Raw genomic sequence first — 21,765 nt, 5'->3', positions numbered from 1 at the left:
CCTCGCGCCAAGCCTCGCCTGACAAAGCTCCGACTTTTGAAAAAAGCCAATAAAATGCTCCGCGCGGCTGACACACACACGCACACACATGCACACACATGCACGCACGCAATCTTGCTTGGCTGCGACGCGGAAAGCGGCGCTTCTAAGAGCCGCTGATAAGCGAGAGCGAGAGAGGCGGCGGCGGAACGATTCGACTGACGCCAATATGCAAATACGACAAGACTTGCGGGTGAAAGTCGACACGTGCGCCTGTAGGTGTGTGCGCGCCTCACCTGTTGATGAGCGGGAAGATGGACACCAGCAGGTAAACAGACGGATACCACTTGAGCGGCTTGATCTCCTCGGCCAGCGAAACCTGCAGGAGAGAGAATCCTGTTTTTCTCGGCTTGCGAACGGTACCGACACAGAATGGGAGATTGAAGTCGACCGGCAAATTTGCCGGCTTCAGAGGTAGTTTCTAAAATGGGACGGCGACCGTTGGAAAGGGAACACCGGGGGGAAAAAAAGGTGTTGCTATTCTCTGTGAAAGGTAACAACGCGGATTGGGGAGATCGGGTTCGACCTGCAAATTTGCTGGCTGAGGTCACGTCAGGGGTAGTATCAAACGTGTGACAGCAATTGTGCGAAAGGAAGTTTAACACCCGAAACTTCACATTTGCTGCTTTTTCCTGTGCCGCTATTGTGGGGGAAAACAAAATGAGGGAATTAAGTCGATGTGCAAATTTGTCGGCTTCTGAGGTCAGATTTCAAATTGAAAACAAATCCACGGATTGCCGAACTGCGAGTTTGCGTGTGTCCGCTGTAAAGGAAAGCTCGGATCGGAGTGTGAAGTTTAATACCCCCGACACTCACTTTTTCTGCCCCTTTGTGTGGAAAAAACCAAAGTTGTTTTTTGCTGTGCTCGTGTTCCGTGTGAAAGGTAGCGAGCCAGAATGGGAATTTGATGTCGCCAGCTTTCGAGGTAATATCAGGACTGTGCTTATGTTGTAGGGAATAGTGCAAAGCTGGGACGGCGGGTGTGAAGCTGAACACCACAGATTTCACTTGCCGGTTGCTTGCTAATTGGATGCTTTTCCGCAGCGACTTCCTCTCTCACCGTTGTGTGTGAAAGGTACAGAAAGGAAGGAATCGCAGAAAGATGGGATCGGGGTGTGAAGTTTAACGGCAGACGCTCACGTCGGGTAGCGAGTTCCCACTTTTCCTGCGTTTCTGTTCCGTGTGTAAGGTACCGACACGGAACGGGGTCTCGAGTCAACCCGCTAATTTGTCGGCTTTCTGTCTGACGAGTACGTCCGACGCCGGCGCGGAAGACATTTTACGACCTGATTACGGGATGCCACGTCAGACGCGGCCATGTGCCGCAGGGCTCTGCGTGAAAGGAAAAACGTTCTGGTACGCCCTCGATACGTCAGTTTTGCAGAAACTCTGTGTAAGGGGATACTGACACACAGAGGGGGAGAAGGAAAGCTATGGTTTGGTGTTTTCCAAACACAAACACACAAAGGCACACGGGCGTCAGCGGCGGCGCGTTCACGGGCGCAGTGGTGCGCTGAGCCAAACAACAAAGGCCAATTAAAATCTAATAAAATATTAACGTGCTGATAATATGCAATATCCACACAGTTATGGGGAGAAGCGGCGCGTCCAATTAAAGGCAATTGGAAGGGGATGAATTCAATATCTGCTGGACAAGCGGGCGGGCAGGCGGGCGCGGGTGCGGGCGGGGGAGGAGCGACGGCGGCGGCGGAATGGAGGAGGCGAGCGCAGCGCAGCGCCTGGCGGTGGAGGGCTTTTACAAGCTGTTATCTAATTCCCGGGAGAGGAGGACTCGTGCGTCCGGAAAGAGGCTGAGAAGCGAGGCCCCCGGATCGATTTTCTGCGCTCTGCTCGTCAACCCCCCCCCCCCCCTCCCCCCGCGCGCCTTCCCTTCCCTTCCCTCCTCCTCTTCCCCGCAGGCCGAGGCGCAGCAGTCGAGCCGGAGCGAAGCCTCTCCCTCCCTACTTCCCGCCCGCCGTCTCCTCGCAAACACGCAGCCCGTGTCAGGAGGCAGGCCCACGAGCTCTGGCCTCTACCCCCGCACGCTGGAAATTAATTAGTCACCAGAAAGAGCCTGGGGGGGCGTGCGGGCGCCGATGCAGGCCTTCCAAACAATCCGAATGAAAATCACAAGATCCCCACAGTGGCGTTTTATCTCTGCTCGGCGGCAAGTATTTAAAGCCAAGTTTCCACAGAGCGGCGTATGCGCGTTTTCGACAGCGACGGCAAAACCCCCGCCGGGGGGGCCAACGCGAAGCCTCGGCCTATTAACGTCGAGGTTTGACATCATCGCCAGGCGTGCGTGAGTGCGTGCGTGCGTGCGCTCGGGCAGGAATGTCTCATTCGTCCGACTGAAAGGGCAAACCACGAGGCTGACGAATCCGACGTGATGGAGGACATTGCGGGAATGTCAGCACCAGTGCGCCTCCACGAGCGGGGGAGGGGGAGGGGCGATGAGGCTTCCAGAAACGGCTCTTAAAAAGAGAACAGCGCAGCCAGAAGGGTGATATAAAATTTTAGGTGAGGTGGAGTTACAAGCATTTGAGGAATTCTGGTACGCTTACAGACAGGATGTGGAACGGCGAAATGAAGGGGAGGAGGAGGAGGGGGGGCGGGGGGGCGTCGGCAAAAGAGCCTCGTGTTTTTAATCTAAGTCTCTCCGCAGCGCGGACCCCCGCGCGTCTAAAGAAGCGGAGGGGAACGAAAGAGCAATTATGCGAGGCGGGCGCAGCGGTCCCGACATTAATGACACATGCTAGACTGCGGACGCGAGACACGGGCGGCCCATCTGCTTCGGCAGCCGCCCGTGTCAGCCACGCCGCATCGGGCTACGTCGCCGATTTTCAGAGACGTTGAAAAACAACATGAAAATGTCCGCAGTCAAATGCCAACTCTCGGATGCTTTTTGAAACATGAAAAAAAAAAAAACAAATGTTCCATTAAGATGCCTTTGCAGGCCCTCAAATGCATATTAAACCAATACGTAGCGCTACAAGCATATCTCTCTCACACACACACACACAGTCACAAGCACACAGTCAATTGCACTGAATATTGCCAAATACATGCTGACCATGAAAATGTTGCAAAAACGCAGGGATTTTATACATGTTGTGAACTTTTGACCCGAGGTATGTGCTTCCAGGAGGCAAATATTTTGCCTCACCTGTGCAACTCTAGATAAGACGGTGAGAAAGCTCGAGGCTGTGGACCACTACCACTTCGACAACAGAATTATGGACCGTTTGAATGCTCAATATGCAACATTTATTAAAGATCGTGTTTACGTAGAGTGGATATAAATAGTTCAAATGTTGGGTTTTTGTGATCTAAAAAAAAAAATGAGAGGAACAGCTGATTTTCACATTATAAGTTATTATTACACATTACATTCATTATTTCTGTGTAAGTTTATGAAAGTTAATGCTAAGGAAAAAAACAGTTGCAAAAACTTGTTTGCTACCATGTGAAACAAAGCAAATCCCAGAGGGAGCCAGTTGAAAATTATTAAAATCCAAAGTCTGATTGACTTTTTTTATTTTTAACATTGACAAACTCATTTCTGTTAGCTTTTTTTCCCTCCATGTAATCTGCCTGCATTCTAATTTAGTTTAAAATATATTCCACCTCCTTGCAATCTGGTAGAAAGTTTTGCAGACGCTCTCATTTCTTCTTTCAGACTGTTTTTGCAGCTGCACGCTCCAAGGTCGACTTTCAATGTCAAATATGTCCAACAAAAGGGACTCCAGCGGGAAAACAACAACAACGGCGAGAAAATGGAAATTGGCCAAGCGCAAGCGCGGAAACAATAAAACGACACAGCTGAGCGAGCACTAATGCTGATTATATATACTAGCTGCGGGGCTGATGCCCATAAAAGATGCGTGTTGTCAAACGCACTCATCCTGCGCAAGAGGCCCGCAGAGACAAAGCGGGTCTGATCTGGAAACAGACCTGTTCGACCCGACGGGAACGCGCGTCGCCGACGAGCTCATCACAAGCACGGCAGCGCTGCGGTATTAAGACATTGGCGATGAGCTCTTTGAGATGCTACAAATTATGCAATAATTTTTTCAAAAGGGCTCAAAGTGGATGTTTTCGCAAACGGCAACGACTGGCTGCGTTTTCAGGCACTTTGGCATTTCTGTGAGAATGAGCAGCGGTCTATCAACTTTGTCGTTGGCACACGGAACTTTTCAAAAAAACCAAAGAAACAAACTGAAAAAAAAACCAAATTGTTTTATGGCACTAGTGTAAAGATACCGTCCCCGTGATAAAGTCAACATTGTGTACCCATTAACACAAGACAACTTTGAAAGTTTTGCAGTTTGTTGACAAGAAGATACATGCTCTTAACTCAAAACACTTATTTTCTAGGTTATGGTTATCTTCCTCACCCCCCCAAAAAAAGAGTGAGTAATAACATAATTGAATAGACTGTAAAGCATTAAACAGTTTGCGCATCACAATCCAATGCTGCATCCAATGCAGTGTGCTGCACCTTCTGCTGTGCCCACTTTGGCCAATGGGAGGCAGTGCTGTATAATTCAGTCATGCAAACAAACGAAGAAGAATGGACTTCTACTATACGACTACTACTCAGTAAATTGCTGTAAAATTAGTCATTTTTCATAGAGAATGAAGAATATATGCCTCTGAGTATTATCTGTGTACCAGTTGTTCCATTTATATATGTTCGAATATCTTAAAAGGTTATAAAACGGCAACTATCGATGCTAACGTTGGCATTTCACATTCATGTTAGCATTAAGCTAGCTGGCAACTCTCAAACAAGAAAACTAAATTGCATTGGCTTGTGTAATTCGCTTTGCTTTGTTTAGTTTGACAGTAAACCAACTGGAAGTGGTAATAACCAGCTTAGCTATCTATCTATCTATCAATCTATCTATCGAGCTAACTCATATTAATAGATAAAATCCATTAATTTGAGTTGAATCGATTAATTGCCCAGCCCTCGTGTTAGCATAGGTTAGCGATGCACTGTGCAGCATTCTGACTCTTGGATTACGTCGACAAGCGAGGAGACAAGCAGTTGGCGCAAAGTGGCATCGCTAACTACTGGCCTGGCATACAAAAGGAAGCATTTTCTGTTGGTTTTGCAGGTCTGTGTGATCTGGTATCAGGGATTTTGTTATCAGTACGTGACGCATTTAACATAAACTGAATTAAGTTAGTGGGGTGACTTTTCAGTGACCTGAAATGCAGTTTGCGTGCGGACAAAAGGCCACATCGCATTGAAGAAATGTGCTTTTTTTTGTTTGTTTGTTTGTTTGTTTGTTTGTTTGTTTTTTTTAAACATAGCAGCCTTAATGGATCACCTTTCTTTAAGAGAAGGCATTTGACGGGCCGAAGAGCAAAGCGTACAGGCGCAGCGACGTGGTTACATTTGCGTTGCCGCTCCAGGCAAAGTCGGCGCGGATCACGGAGCAAACTCTCGGGGACGATAATGAGCACAACAAACACGAGCAAGGACGTCTGTTTGCTCAGCCACCTTCTCCGCAACCCGACGAGACTACGCTGTTGTGTGTGTGACTTAAATATTCAACGCTGAATACCCCGTCGCTGACCTGTCCTGCTGCGTGATTGTGTGTGTGTGTGTGTGTGTGTGTGCGTGCGCGTTCGCGCGTGACCTCCAACAAATCAGTCAAGAGACACACAGATGTATCGTGGCCGCGTGACTGACGGCCCAGATAACTGCCGACACTTATGTACGTCATCGCTCTCCTGCCACACACACACACACACACACACACACACACGCACACATGCATAGAGGGAGGGGGCGGCAGCCCGGCTGACTCGGAGAAAAACAGAAAGACGGAGGAAGACATGTTGACGTGAACGGAAATCGCCAGAGACAGAGGTGTGCCCAGCCGGAATCGCTTTCTGTCGTTTACACTTGCTGGTACACGCACGCACACGCACACACAGACTCTCACACACACACGCACACACACACACACACATGAGAGGCCTGCCGTCTTGGCAAGCGCAATCGGCGAGGCTGTTGTTGTTGTTTTAAAGCGTCGCAGCGCGTGCATAAATTCTCATCAATATTCATGCGCATGAACCTGGCGCGCTGGTTTATTCATGCCGGGTTGCGCGTACAAGAGTGACAGAGGCGGAGGGAGAGAGCAAGGGGGGAGGGAAAAAAAAGAGAAAGCAGGGGATGGGGGGTTTAGGTTGTGTTTGTGTGTGTTTGGTGAAGAGGAGGGGGTGAGGGTGGCGGCTTAAGAGGCAAAAACCACCGCCGACTTATTTGCACTCTGCCCAGGCGTGTGTTGTTGACACACACACACACACACCAGGGTTAGACCAGTTCAGCGTGCAGTAATTACAACTGCCACTTAGGGGCAGCATTTACATAACCTTAACCCCAACCTGCCCTCCACACCTTAACCCCGCAGGCAGGCCGAGAGGGTGCAGCCGTTCAAGAGAAATGAGGGAGGACTCCAGGAGGCTGAGCGGGCCAGTTGTGTTGCGCTAAACCATGCGAGGCCGCGTTGGCGTTAACATTTTAATAATGGGGTCTGATTACGTTAAGAGGCTCGAGGAGATGCGATGATAATTAGCAAATGACAGTGGCGCCTCCAAGGTCCAACACAATCCGTTGCAGGATGATTTGTTCAGGATTTAAAACGCGTTTTCACCAAAGGAAGAATTGCAAAGACACTGGAACCTTGGTTTACAAACGCCCGTTCACAAACATAGAAATAGAGTATAAAATAGTTTGGAACTGGAATGTATTTAACAAATTAAGTTAACAGTTAGCCTAGCTGTGATGCTGTGTCACTGTGAAAGTTGCTGGAGGAGGCTCGGCCTGAAAGTATATGAAATTCCTAGTTCTCTTCTTCCCGCACAATACTTGGTGGAAATTTGGGCTGGGTGATGTTTCAAAACGTGATCTTGCTTTGGATTATGACTTCTCACGATCATAAAATTATAATAGAAGAAAAGCAATTACTGTGCCGAACGACACGGTGTGTCTGTGCAAGTTCCTGCGTTGTAAAAGCACCCTGAACCCACCTACGTTGTTTTGTTTTATTCTGCCGTCCCTGAGGGTGCTTTTAGCTGTTTAATGACACAGCAGTTGGAGTTTACTGTGAAACTAAACAAACGACAAAAGAAATAACACCACATTGTATATTTAAATATAAGACGTTTTAAAATTCGCCAGCTTCATTCCAACAGTCAATGGAAAACCCTATTGCCTTGCCCGTGCAAGCTAACTAGAGGCTAGCCAGGCAAGAGGGAGTCACACACAAACGCTGCAGTACCAAATACAGACAGGTATTAAAACAATACTCATAGACATATATTCTTCCTAATTTAGGAAAAATTAAATTCATAAAGTTCTATCACAACTTTCTTCTTCTATCTTGTTTTCTTTATCTTTTTATCACTGTTCCACACTGCCCCTAAGAGGCCGAGGTGCGCACAGCAGGAGAAGCAGGTATTTATTGATGTATTTATTTGCTATTATTTTAACATTTGGATGTTTTTATTCTTTTAAGATGCATTTAAAGTTGAGTTTTGGTAGTTGAATAACTGCAAAGTTTTTAAATCAATGAATAATCACGTACGTATATTAAGCATGATTTCAGTATCAATCAAAATTGGGATAATTTTTTTTCCATAATCGGCCAGCCCTAGTGGATATAATAATGCCTTCAATTGCACGTCACACGGCACAATACAAGATCCTGTAATTGTTTGTGACAGACCCAATGACATCATCAATGTCATATTTAAGGCCTTGGTTTATTTAGAAGCCGACCACGGAATTCATAGCCTCCTGGCAAATGAGTTATCTATCGAACAATGCCAACTAAAACATTCCAACAGCTTCTTCCCTCTTGTCATTAACTTCTTAAACAATGAACTTACAATTCCGTTGTACCATGCTGCCACTTTTGTCATGAGATTATACATGATTCGTGCACTCACTGTAGTAGTCTCGCCACTCTCCGCTACTTGCATATCTGTTGTTGACCAATACTGGCCACTCATGTGCTTGAGAAGTATCTGCACCATTTGCACAATTGACACTGTTCCAGATTAGCACACTACTTGTCACTTACATTTCTTGAAGTCTCTGCGCCATTTGCACAATGGTCACTGAACGAGACAATTGCTCTATTAGTAATTTCGAACTGCTCTAAATTGATTGAGGACTCTGCATCATTTGCACAAACGTCGTTACAAATAAATCAATCAATCAATCAATCAATAAAAAAGTGTATCGACATTAACCTTTCATTGCTCAGTGACTCCCCGTACTGTGTTTTTATGCCTCAAAGGTATTTTCTGTCAAACGGCCGTCTGTTGTCGTACTAGAGCGGCTCCAACTACCGGAGACAAATTCCTTGTGTGTTTTTGACATACTTGGAAAATAAAGATGATTCTGATGATGATTGCATCAGAGCTGTACGATGAGCTCCACAATTGATCTGCCTCCGCTTTTTACACATAACGCAGTGAAGCGGGACGTTACTGCAACTGTGTGTGCTTCCTCCGAAGCGGCACAGCATCCCACAATCACATAATTGCATATAAAATTCTTGTTGTACAGAGACTTTTGCTTTCAGCACAACAGTGTGGGTCAGGTATGAAACAAACAAAAGAAAAAAAGCGGAAAACCTAATAGCCTCTGTCATACATAGATTCGTCCCCTCCATTCCATGTGGGTGGAGTTTATACAGAACAGCAACACAGACAAAAGGTGGAAAAATGCTGACTTTAACAGGGAACGAGGAAGGGGCTCTGATATCTGTGACGGCAAAAGCAATTCTGGGTCGACTTCCGACATTCCATGTTGCTTCAGATTATGCAGATCAGCCAAACAAAAGTAAAGAAAATGGCAACTTTTACAAGCAGTGCGAAATGTGGTTTGGTTACAGCTCTGATACTACCTCAGCAGCTGAAAAATTGCTGGCCTGACTTCTTTCCCCTATTCCGCCTCAGTGCCGTTTATATATAATAGTGGCACAGAAAATTGACTGGCTTTTAGAGGCACCCTAAAAGACTGTCAAGAATGAATCCTTTACATGTTGCTCGCCATGCTACCCCGCTCCCCTTGCTATTTCACTAAGGTCAAAAGAAAGGCTTCCTGACAACCTCAACCTCCAACACCCGAAGCTGGAAAATTGCCAGGAAGGGGCTTCCGTTACCATCTCTGATGTGGAAAACTGCTGGTTTGACGTCCCCCCCACACACACCACCCAATTCAGTATCGGTGCCGCTTATACAGAAAAGCGACACAGAACAAAGGAACAGTGCCTGCTTTATGTTACAACTCTGATAGCTCAGAGAGAAAAAAAATGTATTCTGAATCGACTTTTCCCCCCTTTTGTGTTGGTGCATTTTATGCAAATCAGTCAAACAGAAATGATGGAAAATGCCGATGTTTACAGGTACAACGTACATCCGTAACTGTGCTTACACTACCTCAGAAGCTGAAAAATTGGAGGGTTGACTCCGAGCCCTGATTCAGTGTTGGTGACAATTAAACGTAATAGCGGCGGGAAAATTGACAAGCCCAACAACCTTTTACAGACACAGAAAAAGGTTGTTAAGAATAAATCCTTTACATGTTGCTAGCCATGCTGCCTGCCCACCCCGCTATTTCAGTAAGGTCAAAGCAAGGCCCCGACAACCTCTGATTTAAACGCACGTTTATGTGCACATCCGCATTCATATACATGCAAAAGCACTCGCGCAGTAGGCGAGTCAGGAGGTCAAATCACTCCCTGCTGTTTTTTGAAACCAGCTCAGCGTGACTGCAGGAGCTAATCCCGCACACGCTCTTATCCTCACGTTCACTCTGTGTGTGCGTGCGTGTTGTGTGTGCGCAGTGCGTGTGTGCGTGCGCGTCGGGGGGGAAGTGGCGGTCAGACGGGTCATTCATTACCTTTCGTCTCTCTCGCTCCGGGTTGAATGTTCCCAGCCACGACTGCATCTGTGCAGGGAGGACACAAAATGGAGGAGAGGTTTCATTTGGACGCTCCCCCCCAAAAAAAGGCAGCGTGCTTCCGTTACGGCTCTACCTCTGAAGGCAGAAGATTCTCGGATCAACTTAAGCCCCCCAACCCCATTACGTGTCGGCGCCTTTTATACGGAACAGCAACATGGGGGGGGGGGGAAATAAAAAGGAAAATGGCAGCTTTTACAGGCAGTGTGAAGTGCTTGCGTTCGAGCTTGACTACCTGCTTATTTGGACATTCTAAAAACATGTCGCAACCCGATTCCATCTGGATGCCATTTATACAGAACAGCAAAAATATCATAACATGGTACATAGCCCGAATGTGAACAATTGTTTGTTCTGTAAATAAGTGTGCCTTTTTGATAATTGTGTGCTCATATGCCAATTTCTTTTTTTACACCACGGCTGCAAATTGTGAGATGCCTAACTTGATTTTCATTGGTCCTGTCACAGTGACAATAAAGTTCGATTCTATTCTGTTCTGTTCTATTCGATTGTACTTAGTCCCCCAATTCAGTGTTTGTGCAGTGTTGATACAGAAATGTGACACATTGAAAAAGGCAGTGTGTAAGGGGCTTTTGTTACGGCTCTGATACTAGAAGCTGGAAAATTGCTGGGTTGACTAAATTCTCCCCTATTCCATGTCTGTGCAGTTTATACACAACAGCGACACGAAACAAAGGGGAAATACATGCTTTTACAGGCTGTGTGAAAGGGAGAGCTACATCGTGCAAAGGTAGATAATTTCTGGGTCGCATACAGACAAAAGGCAGAGAAATGCCTGCTTTTACATGCTATGCAAAAGGGTCTCCCTGAAAATTCTGAAAATTGCAGGGTTGCCTTGGTCCCCCGTCATTCTGCGTCGGTGTCATTAAACGCAGAACAGCAACAATGGAAAAAAGGCGGAATATGGTAGCAGCGTGACGACTGCATCTGTGCAGGAAGGACGTTTGGACATTCCAAAAACACCGAGGTGTTGTTTGTACAAAGGAGCGACGGCGCAAACGGTACACACGCAGTGTGAAAAGGGCTGACATTACGGCTTTGATACTAAACCCGGAGGAGGAAAATTCCACACCCAAAAAATGGAGCGGAGGTTTTGATTTGGCCAAATGCATTGTACCCAGATTCCGTGTCGGTGTTTTTTTATATGGAACAGAAACACAGAAAACAAAAAAAAAAGGGCAGCGGAAGTTCATTGCTTTGACAGACATTGTGAAAGGGGCATCCATTATGGCTCTGTTACTACCGCCTAAGGCAGAACATTTGCCGGTCAACTTTTCCAAACCCATTCCCTGCCGGTGCCCTCAATGCAGACCGGCGTCACTGGAAAGAAGGCAGAAAATGGTGGCTTTCACTGGCCGTGTGACAGCCGCACGTGAGCAGGAAGGACACAAAATGGAGGACACGCTTGATTTGGACAGTTCAAAAAGACTTCGTACTGCACTTATGCGTCTGCACTGCTCATACAGTCTCGTTTGTTCGTAAACAAGGCAGAAAATTCTCAGGTCGACTTTGTGCCCCCAATGCGTGCCGGCGCCGTTTATACAGAACAGCAACACAACTGGGCCTAAAATTGGCTTCAATGCAAAATCCCTCACTCGTGAACCAATAGGACGGCTGGGAGCACTTCCCGCCCGTGCGGGAAATGATCAGCATCCGCGCTCACGATGTGACACCAGGAAAAAGGGAATCTTTGAAGAGGTACTAAAGGGAGAGAGAGAGAGAGAGAGAGAGGGGAAATTTTGGGGGGGGGGGGGGGGGAGCAAACACAGCAGACGGCTTTCTCCAGAGAGAATATGGGAATACTTTTCCTTTTGTCTCCTCTCTGGGGGGGAATGCAGCAAAATGTCAACATACGCACGTGCACGCCCAAACACATGACTGGGATTTGTAATGATGGTAGGATGGAGGTGGTGGGGGGAGGAAGTCAGAAGTTTTATGTAACACAAGAAATCAGAGGCAGATTTTTGATGGTGGTGGGGGGGCGCGGGGCAGTGTGACACACGTGCACAAACAAACACAGCCACACACGCACACACAAGAGAGGAGAAACGATGTGCACGGCTCATCCGTTCAGCTACTTATTAACTCCATGTTGCCATGGTTTCCGGGCGCCCCGACCGTCATTGCAAATGCGAGTGTGACCACGACGTGTTTGCGTGGCGAGCGCCGCTATCCATCAGAATCAACAAACGCCGCCGCCGAGTCACCAACGCGCCTGCCTGACCTTTGCCGCAATTTCTCTTAAGCCACGCCACGGCGAGGCGAGCACATCAGCAGATTAAGTGTTGAGATGCGATGGAGGGAAGCAACGGGCACAGACAAAGCACATCCGTAAACACTTCAACCGCGTTATAGGACCACCCTGGCGGGCCTGATAATGACTCCCTTGCTGATTCCCCCCCACATTTTTGCAGCTTTAAAATTGCAAGGCAACCTAAGGCTAAGGTGATACTTTTACAATATATATATATATATATATATATTTACTTTCACAAAGCGGCATCCTTGTTCACAAAGACTTAAAAAGGTATGAAGATGTTAATATATATGCCAGGCCAGCAGTTGCCACAGTAAGTTCAGGACACGATGGAAGTACAAAACGTTAGTTCACTACAGTAGTACACAATGTTAGTATGCCACATAAATTGATTTGAACAATGTAAAAAAAAACTTGGGGTTCCATTTTTCGTATTAGAAGCACTTTATAAAGTTTGATTGATTGACGTCCAAAACATTAGTACACGACTTCAGTGCACGATGTTAGTTCACGACCTCAGGTCACCACGTTAGTTCACGATGTTAATTCACAACGTTAATCCAAATTGTTAATTCACGACTAACTCTGCCGGAAGCAGTACCATAAATATGAAAAATGTACAAAACGGAACTGGCTAACATCAAGCAATACACATTTGACATGCTATTCTCAACGCAATGTTACATGGGCATTTTGCGTCTTATTTTTTGCCACGTTGGCTTTATTTTGATTGTGAAAATACGGAAGGAAAATAGGAAAGGAAGGGATGAGCAAGTATAGTGGGGCCACTCTTAATAGTGGTAGAGGCTCAGCCACCGTAACGGCCTGATAAAAAGTGCATTTCAAATGTAACCGGACAAACTCTTTCACGGTGTGTTGGTCAGAAATGTCTGCAACAGAAACTGAGCGGCGACTTGGGCAAAAAAAATACAAATAAGATGCTTCGGTGCTTTATTTCTGTTTCAGTAAGTTGTTGCTGTGAGTGTGCGAGGTGTCTATGATTGATTGCGATCTGACCTGTGGGTCGCTAATCACACTAAAGTTGGGCAGAGAGATGCTGTTTCACTTATGTCGTTCGGATCGCATTAATGCAGTACCTGTTGCCAACCGTCAAATGAGAGAAGACGTTTCAGCTGCCTGCGGAGTCAGAATATTACAGCGAAAAGCAACCAAATTAACAACAAAGCAACATGCTGCTAATCGCTCCTTGTTTCGGTCTGTACACTAGTGCACGTTAGTACTTAAAATGAGTAAACTAGATGAGTACATTGCTCCACAACAATATTTCATAGGATGCGATGCAAGGACACGATGTGAAGAAATTTGAAATGTTAAGACAGGACATTAGTATGCGACGCTATGACGCCGTGCTGGCCCGCCAAGGCTCGTGATGCTGTAAGTACAATATGTTACTTTCAGAGCTCAAGTTGGCGAGGTTAGCTCGCAAGGTTGGTTCACAATGTTAATTATGGAAGGTCGTTTGTGACGTTAGTTCGCCACAATGGTTTTATAATGTGTACGCTCACTACGCGAGTGCATGGCGTTAGCACACAACCAATAGCAGGCGTCTAAACCTCACCAATGGTAGTCACATTAGTTCACTATGTTCGGCGAACGGCGCTAGTTCTCAGCATCAGTTCCCGTGTTAGTTCACGGCGTTAGCTCAGCGCGGCGTAAGTTCACGGCACGAGTTTATTACGTTACTTCTCGACATCAGTTCACGACGTTGCTTCTCGACGTTAGCGTGCGTAGTTATCAGAGTGTCTGCTTTACTTACATGAGATGGGACAATCCGGATACAAAACGGATGCATGAATGGATGTGTGACTCAGATGAGTTGTTGTGCAGAGTGGAGGTTAAAGCAGATCAATTAACACCGAAAAAGCAAATCTCAAAGGCTTTTAGTTTGGACGTAGCCGAGGAACACACAGACGGAGGAATCATAAATTACATTCAATTTAGCTCTCAAGCTGCACGCTGCCCTTCAGTGTTTATTTCTTTAAAGCCACAGCGTCGACACAGTCTTGGAAGACTAATGAGCTACGCGGTAATTATCTCCCGCAATCTCGCTCCCTCGCTATGTGAAAACGTCTCCGTCCAGCCTGCGCCGCCGCTGCCTCTCCTCCCTTCCTCCCTTCCTCCCCCCCCCCCCCCCCCCCCCCCCGCTCGCTCCTTGTCTCTCTGACGAGCGAGGCGCCACCTACCTTCCCCGCTTTCAAAGCTTTTTGAGATTCTTTCAAGTGAGACAGCCTGCAGCGAAGGGGGAGATAAAGCCGCAGCTCTTCATAAATGTGATAGAGGATGCAAAACGGCAGAGTGAAGGGCGAGACAGGTGGAGCGAGACGGGAAAGGCGCAGGGGGGAAAATGACGGGGTAGAGAGATGGGAGGGCGAGACAGGTGAACACTGCGAAATGATGGCGTTTTTTTTTTTTTATGTGGCGAGTGGCTATAGTGAGGTACTCTCTTTTAACGCGTTGGTGAGAAAGAGGGCACTAGCTTCCTGCTAAATCTGTATAGTGCAGTATCTTTCTTTGCCAACGACACTAGCATACGATTTTAGCTCACGGAGTTAGCTCAAAGTGTTAGCTCACGACGTTAGCTCGTGGTAAGAGCACAGAACTGCACTATAGAATGTTCCTTCACAACGCTAGTTCGCGACTTGAATTCACTGCGGTTTACAACGTTAGAACAGGACTACACTAAAGCAGTAGTACGCAATGTTAGTTCGCAATGATGGTTTCGCGACGGTGGTTCACGTCAGTATACGTAGGGCCACAACTTGAGTTCATGTAATTTTAGTACACAATGTTAGCGCATGAGGGTAGTATGCTACGCGATTAAGTTTAATACTCAAGGTTAATATGCAACACGAAAATGCATTTGAAATACACGACAGTTCATTACGCTCGTACATCCGCAGCGTTAGTCCATGTTAATAGTATCCGACATCAGTGCGCAATATAGATGCACAATGTAAATCAACGTCATCAGTATGGGACATTAACGTACAGAGTATACTCAGTATTTCGGTGTACAGTTTTAACGACCTTGGAAGAGACTTGAAATCGACAGCGGCTAAAAAAATGCTTTAAATGGCAAAATCACAAGACTTGATTCGCACTCACACTGATTCCTCACTGAATGCTCAACATTAAAGACGGCTGTTGATTGTAGCATGAACCTCGCTTGCAATTCTCCATAAAAGAAATCCAAAAACTAATTCTAAACTCAAGTGCGCCACTGGGCTTTGTGCACAGTGCTGTCATATCACGGGAATGTCAGCTATGCGGACCTTGCGGAATGCCGCCTACGGGCTTTTCGACTGCGCCTTCACAATGGAAAAGAACACAGCTTCTATGTGAGCCAGAGGGGAGATCAATCCGTTCAAACAGCCTGCTTCGTCCAAAGAGCAATAGTATTTATCGAATAAAGACAATAAGAACAATAGGCTGTAATAAAGGTATTTGGATTTGTTCACTGTCTACTGTGCATCACAGGATGAAGAAAATCAAAGAAATCTAAAAGGCGTTCGGTGTGCATTCATGCTGCCAATCACCTCCGGCTGTATATGCGGTCCCACGTGTGTTTTACAGTGGAAGCTTGACAGTTAAATGCCACCAAAGTCGTACAATTTGTTCTGGAGAAATATGCCTGCAAAGTCAAACTAAATTTAGAGGTCAAACCAACTTCAGCATGAGACTTCGACTCAATTGGCATTCAAATGGTTACCTAAGGTTGCGTGCTAATGTCTTGAACCGTCTTTAACCGACATTGCAAACTCACAAAGTTGTGAACCAGCGTCTTGAACCAACGAAAACCAATGTCCTGAACCGACGCCACGATCCACTTAGGCAGTTGCTTGCTGTCCGTAAAAACTGGTTTTGTAGCTAGCTCGGAGTAAATATACCTCGGACTAAAACGGGGGGAATGCACAAATTGGCTCATTTCCATTCAAGCTCGCGTACAAAACCAAGGTCGGGAAAAAAATTGCATTTAAACATAAGACTGTGAGGACGTGTTCATTGCCAAGTTCTGCAAAGGCTGCAAGCTTGGACAGACAAAGAGTCGGGTGTTGAATGCCTCCGGGCAGGTCAGACAAACCTGTTGGAGGAGGCAACAAAGGCAAACGATCCAAAATGTCAGTTATTTATAGGCGCACTTCCGGACGTCGACCCGACTGAGCACTCCGTTCAGTCAGACGTACTTCCAGCCGCGTGGCCTCATCTTCCCCGTTGATTTGACACATCTTCAGAAGGTCACGAAGCATACAGATGCGGCCTAATGAACGCACACGCTCACCCGGTTATTGGCCACGCAGATGATCCTGGCGTAGCAGCAGATCATCAGCAGGATGAGTGTGAACAGAGGCACATACCATCTGCGAGGAGAGGAAAATACCAATGAAGGATGTCTGATGCAAGACTTAACACAGGAGTGCGCAACCTACGTGAGAGCGTACGGGATGGTCCACCATGCAATTCTAAACCCAAATAAAACCTCCTTTAACCCACAAAATTGACACTTTTATACTAAGTCCATGTTAGAGAGTCACTCTATGGAGGTCTGAATAGCCTAAATATGGAACCTTAAAAAAATCATTTCCATTGTTTTCTTGGTTTGTTCGTATTTCTTGATTACAACGTGCATAGTTTAACATCAGGAGATGTTAAGATCATGCCCAATAACAATTGATCAACAGTACCTCGCCACTGCGGGCTTCAAACAAAACGTTCTCAGAGAGAAGTGGCCAATGAGTGTCATCAGCAGGTTGGAACAGAGAGACTGGGAGAGTCACAGAAAGGCATAGAGGTGGACAGCCAGCAACAAAAAGTACTAAAACAATGAACAGTTGGATATGCATTCAAAAGTTTAGCGGAAGGTCAAATGAAGTTCAACTGGAAAGATTATACAGCATTTTAGGTTCATCCTTAAATTTCGCCCGAAAGCCATATATCCCCAACCTTTTGCGAGTAGTGTAAGTTTGATTTTCTTTCTGCATCTCACCATCAAACTATACACTTCGATAGCTATTTGTCCTGAACTATATAACTACATTGTGTGCAACATTAAAGCTCTTGACAGAAAACCCGAAGCACTTTTCAAACCTAAAAACGTGTCATTACAATTGAAGCCTTTTGAAGAATTTCAAGCACCTGTGGGAACCCGGCAAACCTCTTCTTCTGACTGACCACTCGCGCCGCACTTATCCTTCATCCACGGAGGCCGGCCTGGCTGGTTAATTAAGGTCACAGACGCTGCGCCGCCTGACGCGGTTTCAGTCAGGCGAAACCCGAGGTGCCGAGAGACAAAAGGCGGTAAAGTCAGCGGAAATGCATGGCGTTCCTGTGGGATGAAGCGCTGACAGTCAAGGGGAGGTGGTGCGTAGCGAGAAATATGTCAGGTATTTCTGACCGGATGAAAGAAAGCGAAGCAGGCGAGGAGCGAGGCGAGGCGAGGCGAGGCGAGGGGAGGGTGGAGAGGTGGTGATGGCTTTGTTGGAATGGCAGCTTTGTGTTATGCAACCTCTCGGGAGGTGATGTAAGCTCGGAGGTGTTTCAACCTCTCCCTGTAATCACAAAACGGGGCCTTTGTCTCGCTTTGATAGGCAGGTTCGCGGACGCCGCTTGTCTGTTCTGCACAAGTGCGGTGCCAAAAAAACAGGCTAACCAAGCCAGTGTGAACATCCGGCACGAGCTAACCAAAGCTTAGCGGCTAACATTTTCAGTAGATAACTAATTATGCGATAAATTTAAAAGCTTTGGATGAATTTGTAGAGGCTCAAATTCAATACAGTGGAACCGCTCAAAGCAATTTGTTCAAGGACGCTCGCCGACCTTCAGTTCGGAAACAATTTTTGCAATTGGAAATAAATCAGAGCCAGGGTCGAACTGCTGCTGTCTTCAAATTTTCATGGACTGCACGGCAAATGTTTTATGTAACGTTTTCCCGTTCTTACCTTTCATGCTAGTGTACAAACACAAATATTACAACATAAAAACAAAACTTTCAGTCGTAACTGCGAAGATCACGTCAGTATTTCTCATTTGAACACTCTCACTTGACACCTGAGTGTTGAAAAAAAGTTAATCACTGAAAAAGAAAAAAGAAAGACTGTTAAGTCTTCTAAATGTGACATGCCCCAGCGAAGAGTGTTGTCAACAACCCTGTCAAATTTGAATGCTTAAAGGAATAGGCAAGTATCGAAAAATGAGGCTTCAAAATCGTTCAAAATGAAGGCGCTCTCCCCACTCTGGAATGCTGCGGCCGGCCGTGTCTGCCGAATGCGTATAAACCACGCCCCGCTCAACTGTCAATCAAATACTACTACGACTGGGTAAAATGGATGCTGCTTCGTCCAGCATCGTTCCCCTGCCTGCACATACTGAACCTACGTGTTGGAGTAGTGAAAATATATCCGCTAAAAGCCTCCGGTGGCTGGAACATTCGTGGCTTTCCCACGCCGGAACGACGAGGCGCTCTAAAGGAGCCATGGCAGCACACGCTAGCTGTCACATCAAACTTTTTTCCCCTCCTCACTATTCCGCCTTTCTCTGCGTGACATGCGCACTCATGGCCAACAACGAGACACTCTAAAGTTGCCCCGGCCAGCTTGAGGCACCGTTCCACAAGCTGGCTATGAAGTTGGACATTTTAATAAACAAATTTAACCCCTTCCTTCACTTCCGCATGACGCGTGTGCACTCACAGCTGACAACGAGGCGTACTAAAAAGCTATGCCAGATGACTATCCGAGGGGAACGTGCATTTTGGGGGTGTAGGCTATGCTAGCTAACTACATGTCGCAAATGCGCCGGATAACTGCTGATCAGTCACATTCATTCAATCTTTGAATGTTTTCCCAAAAATATAGTGACAAAAATAATCTTCATGCAAATGAATGACAAATGACTTCGCTGTCGCATTTTAAGACTTGAAACCTAAGGCATCATCCATCCAGCTATTTTTCATACCGCTTTTCCTGTTCAGAGTCACGTTGAGCTGGAGCATATGCCCGCTGATTTAAGGCGAAATGTGAACTACAGCCCAATCTGGTCGCCAGTCAATTACAGGGCATAGAGAAAACCCACGCGAGCACAGGGAGACAAACGCCACACAGCAAGGCTGGAGCGCAGAGTCCAAGCCCAGAATTGTGAGGCAGACGTGCTAACCACAAGGTCAACGTGCTGTCTGTCACAAAAACACGCAGAGAAATAATTTGAGGAGGTCTCATGAGGTACGCAGCGGTCTCTCATGATACGCTAATATTGTGGGACATCATCCACGGCGACTTTTGGAATAGCCCCAAAAACGTGTTAATCCTGTGATGCTCGCTGATCTGAGGTCTGGTGAGAAACGCTAATCTTATGTATATTGGAAGGTTTGATTTTGTACGACATTAATGGCAGATTTTTCCCATAAATTTGACTTGGAATAAAAATTGGTCAATTTTAGGGGAGTCTGACTCAGAGATTCCACCGTCTGACTAAAACTAAAACTGGCATTTAAAGCAACATCCGTAGAAGGTAAATACCACTCCTTTGGCGTTAAACTGGAAAAATTACATTCAAACAAAAGTTTTCACTGGCGACGGGAATCCGGGATGGTCGGCGGCGCTATTTTCGCAGCGGGAAACGCCACGCTGTTTTTTTTATATGCGCTCCCTCAAGTCTGGTAGGAAACATCAATAAACAAAGCAGCGCCTCTTTGAACAGGCACATGTGTGTATGCATGTGTGTGTGCGCGTGTGTGTGTATGTGTGTGTGTGTGTGGGTTCAATAATGGCATGGGACAATGATGAAAGCATTTCGAGGGAGGGGGGGTGTTAGGGGACCGACGCGAGTGTCACCTCGTGTGATTTAATAAGCCGCTCTCCGGAATAAACAGCGTCCAATTACGGCAGCGCGCGTCCCATTAATGACGGAGGGACGGGGTGGGCGGACGGCGGGGAGAGGGTGGGAGGGGGTGGCATTTTTAACGACAGTGAGCGAGAGGAGGCAGGGGTGGGGGAGGGGGGGGCGCAGCGGCGAGGGGGAGAGAATGACGGGCGGCAGCTACAAAGTGCTCTAATTAGCATGATAATGATCTGCCATTAGAGCCTTGCTCTACAGCTGCGCGCTACCCGGAGCCGGAGTGAGGTGGGAAGGAAAAAGAAGCAGAGAGGCAAAATAGAGGCAGGAGAAAGGAGATTCCGAGTGGGCAGGGGATGACAAAGATGAGGATGGAAATAAAGGTGAAGATGGGGGGGGGGGGGGGGGGTCGGGGCGAAACGAGCACAGTAGGCCAGGAACGGAAAGATGAGAAATTAGAAAGCGGCGCAGGGTGATTAAAAATAGAGCGAGCGTGGCGTAAAGGGGCTGACGGGAGATGAATGTCTAAAAAAAGACGGATAACAGCGGAGGAGAGTTGGCGGGAAGGACTGCGGCGAGCATGCAGTGGAGAGCGAGAGCGAGAGAGAGAGAGAGAGAGAGAGAGAGAGTGAGGGGCTTGAAACTTGGAGAAAGATCTTCAGAGGCACGCGCGTAGATTGAATCCCTCCGCCTCAGCCTTCTGTCCCTTCCCCCCATCCCTCCATCCTCCCTGTGAAGTGAAGGACGCGGCGCGGATGAAAGGCGCCTTAATGGAAGCGCTCAGCGGAAGATGAGAGTGCAGCAGGGACCCGTCGTTCCTGGTTAGCGCTCGACTGCGGCGACTCAACTTTGACCCGCCGCACTGCCGGAGATCACAATCTACCTGTTCAGCCACTTCCACAAACAGGAACAACAACAAAAAAATCAATCGATAAATAAATACATTTTTAAAAAGGAGCCTGTATAGTCCAAAGGTTGCATCAAAATGTTTTCTCCACACAAATTGAGTGTTAAAAAGATCTCTGTCAACCCTCGCAGGTTCTCAAGCACAAAGTCAAAGCCGGAAACGGGCTGGAATTCGAAACTCTCGAGCCATTTCAGCCAATCTGCTGCCCGAAGAAAGTTGCTTACGGAAAAGGCACAAAGCCATTTTTCGAACTTACAGGTAGAGAGTTGAATGCTACGATGACAAAAATGAAAAGGCGACCAGTACAGTGCCGTGTGCTAACAATATTCAAGAAACAAATCATCTTTCCGTCATAATTTAAGTCTTTGAGCCTTGTTTCCACCAAACGGTACAGTTCATGTTGTATCGGTACAGTGCACATTTGTGGGGCTTTCTGTAAAGTGTGCAAAATATTCAACCTGAACCGCACAAATTTTAAGCACTCGCAGACTGTGGAACGCATGCCAAGGCAGCATATGGCGCTGTAATCTCTAAAGGCTTCTTTATACTCGCGCGGACGGCGACCGCGATGACGTCACTGCGGCTGACCCACGCATAGTTTGCCCTTATACTCGAGCGCAACCCGCGAGCGCTGTTTTGAAAGTGTGCTGCAGTTCTCCTCCAAGGCGAGGGTGTCGCTACAGCTGCTATTGGCTAATGTTT

General features: G+C 46.9%; 1 protein-coding gene across 4 annotated transcripts in view; it reads right to left on the bottom strand.

The window, feature by feature from the left end:
* Nucleotides 1-21,765, bottom strand: part of si:dkey-100n23.5 — a 75,004-nt gene that overhangs the window by 26,637 nt on the left and 26,602 nt on the right. For 2 of the 4 annotated variants that reach the window (XM_061791678.1, XM_061791680.1), the window contains exons 9-11: nucleotides 16,609-16,687; nucleotides 9,971-10,018; nucleotides 276-358 (exon numbers count right to left, since the gene is read on the bottom strand). In XM_061791678.1, the coding sequence (XP_061647662.1) occupies nucleotides 276-358; nucleotides 9,971-10,018; nucleotides 16,609-16,687 (210 nt within the window). The remainder of the gene's footprint in view (nucleotides 1-275; nucleotides 359-9,970; nucleotides 10,019-16,608; nucleotides 16,688-21,765) is intronic. The other 2 variants (XM_061791679.1, XM_061791682.1) reach the window with 2 other exon arrangements.

This window comes from Phyllopteryx taeniolatus, chromosome 12, assembly GCF_024500385.1.
Source record: "Phyllopteryx taeniolatus isolate TA_2022b chromosome 12, UOR_Ptae_1.2, whole genome shotgun sequence".
Classification (NCBI taxonomy): domain Eukaryota; kingdom Metazoa; phylum Chordata; class Actinopteri; order Syngnathiformes; family Syngnathidae; genus Phyllopteryx; species Phyllopteryx taeniolatus.
The sequence above is the reverse complement of the archived record's forward strand: the minus strand, read 5'-3'. Positions and strand labels throughout refer to the sequence as shown.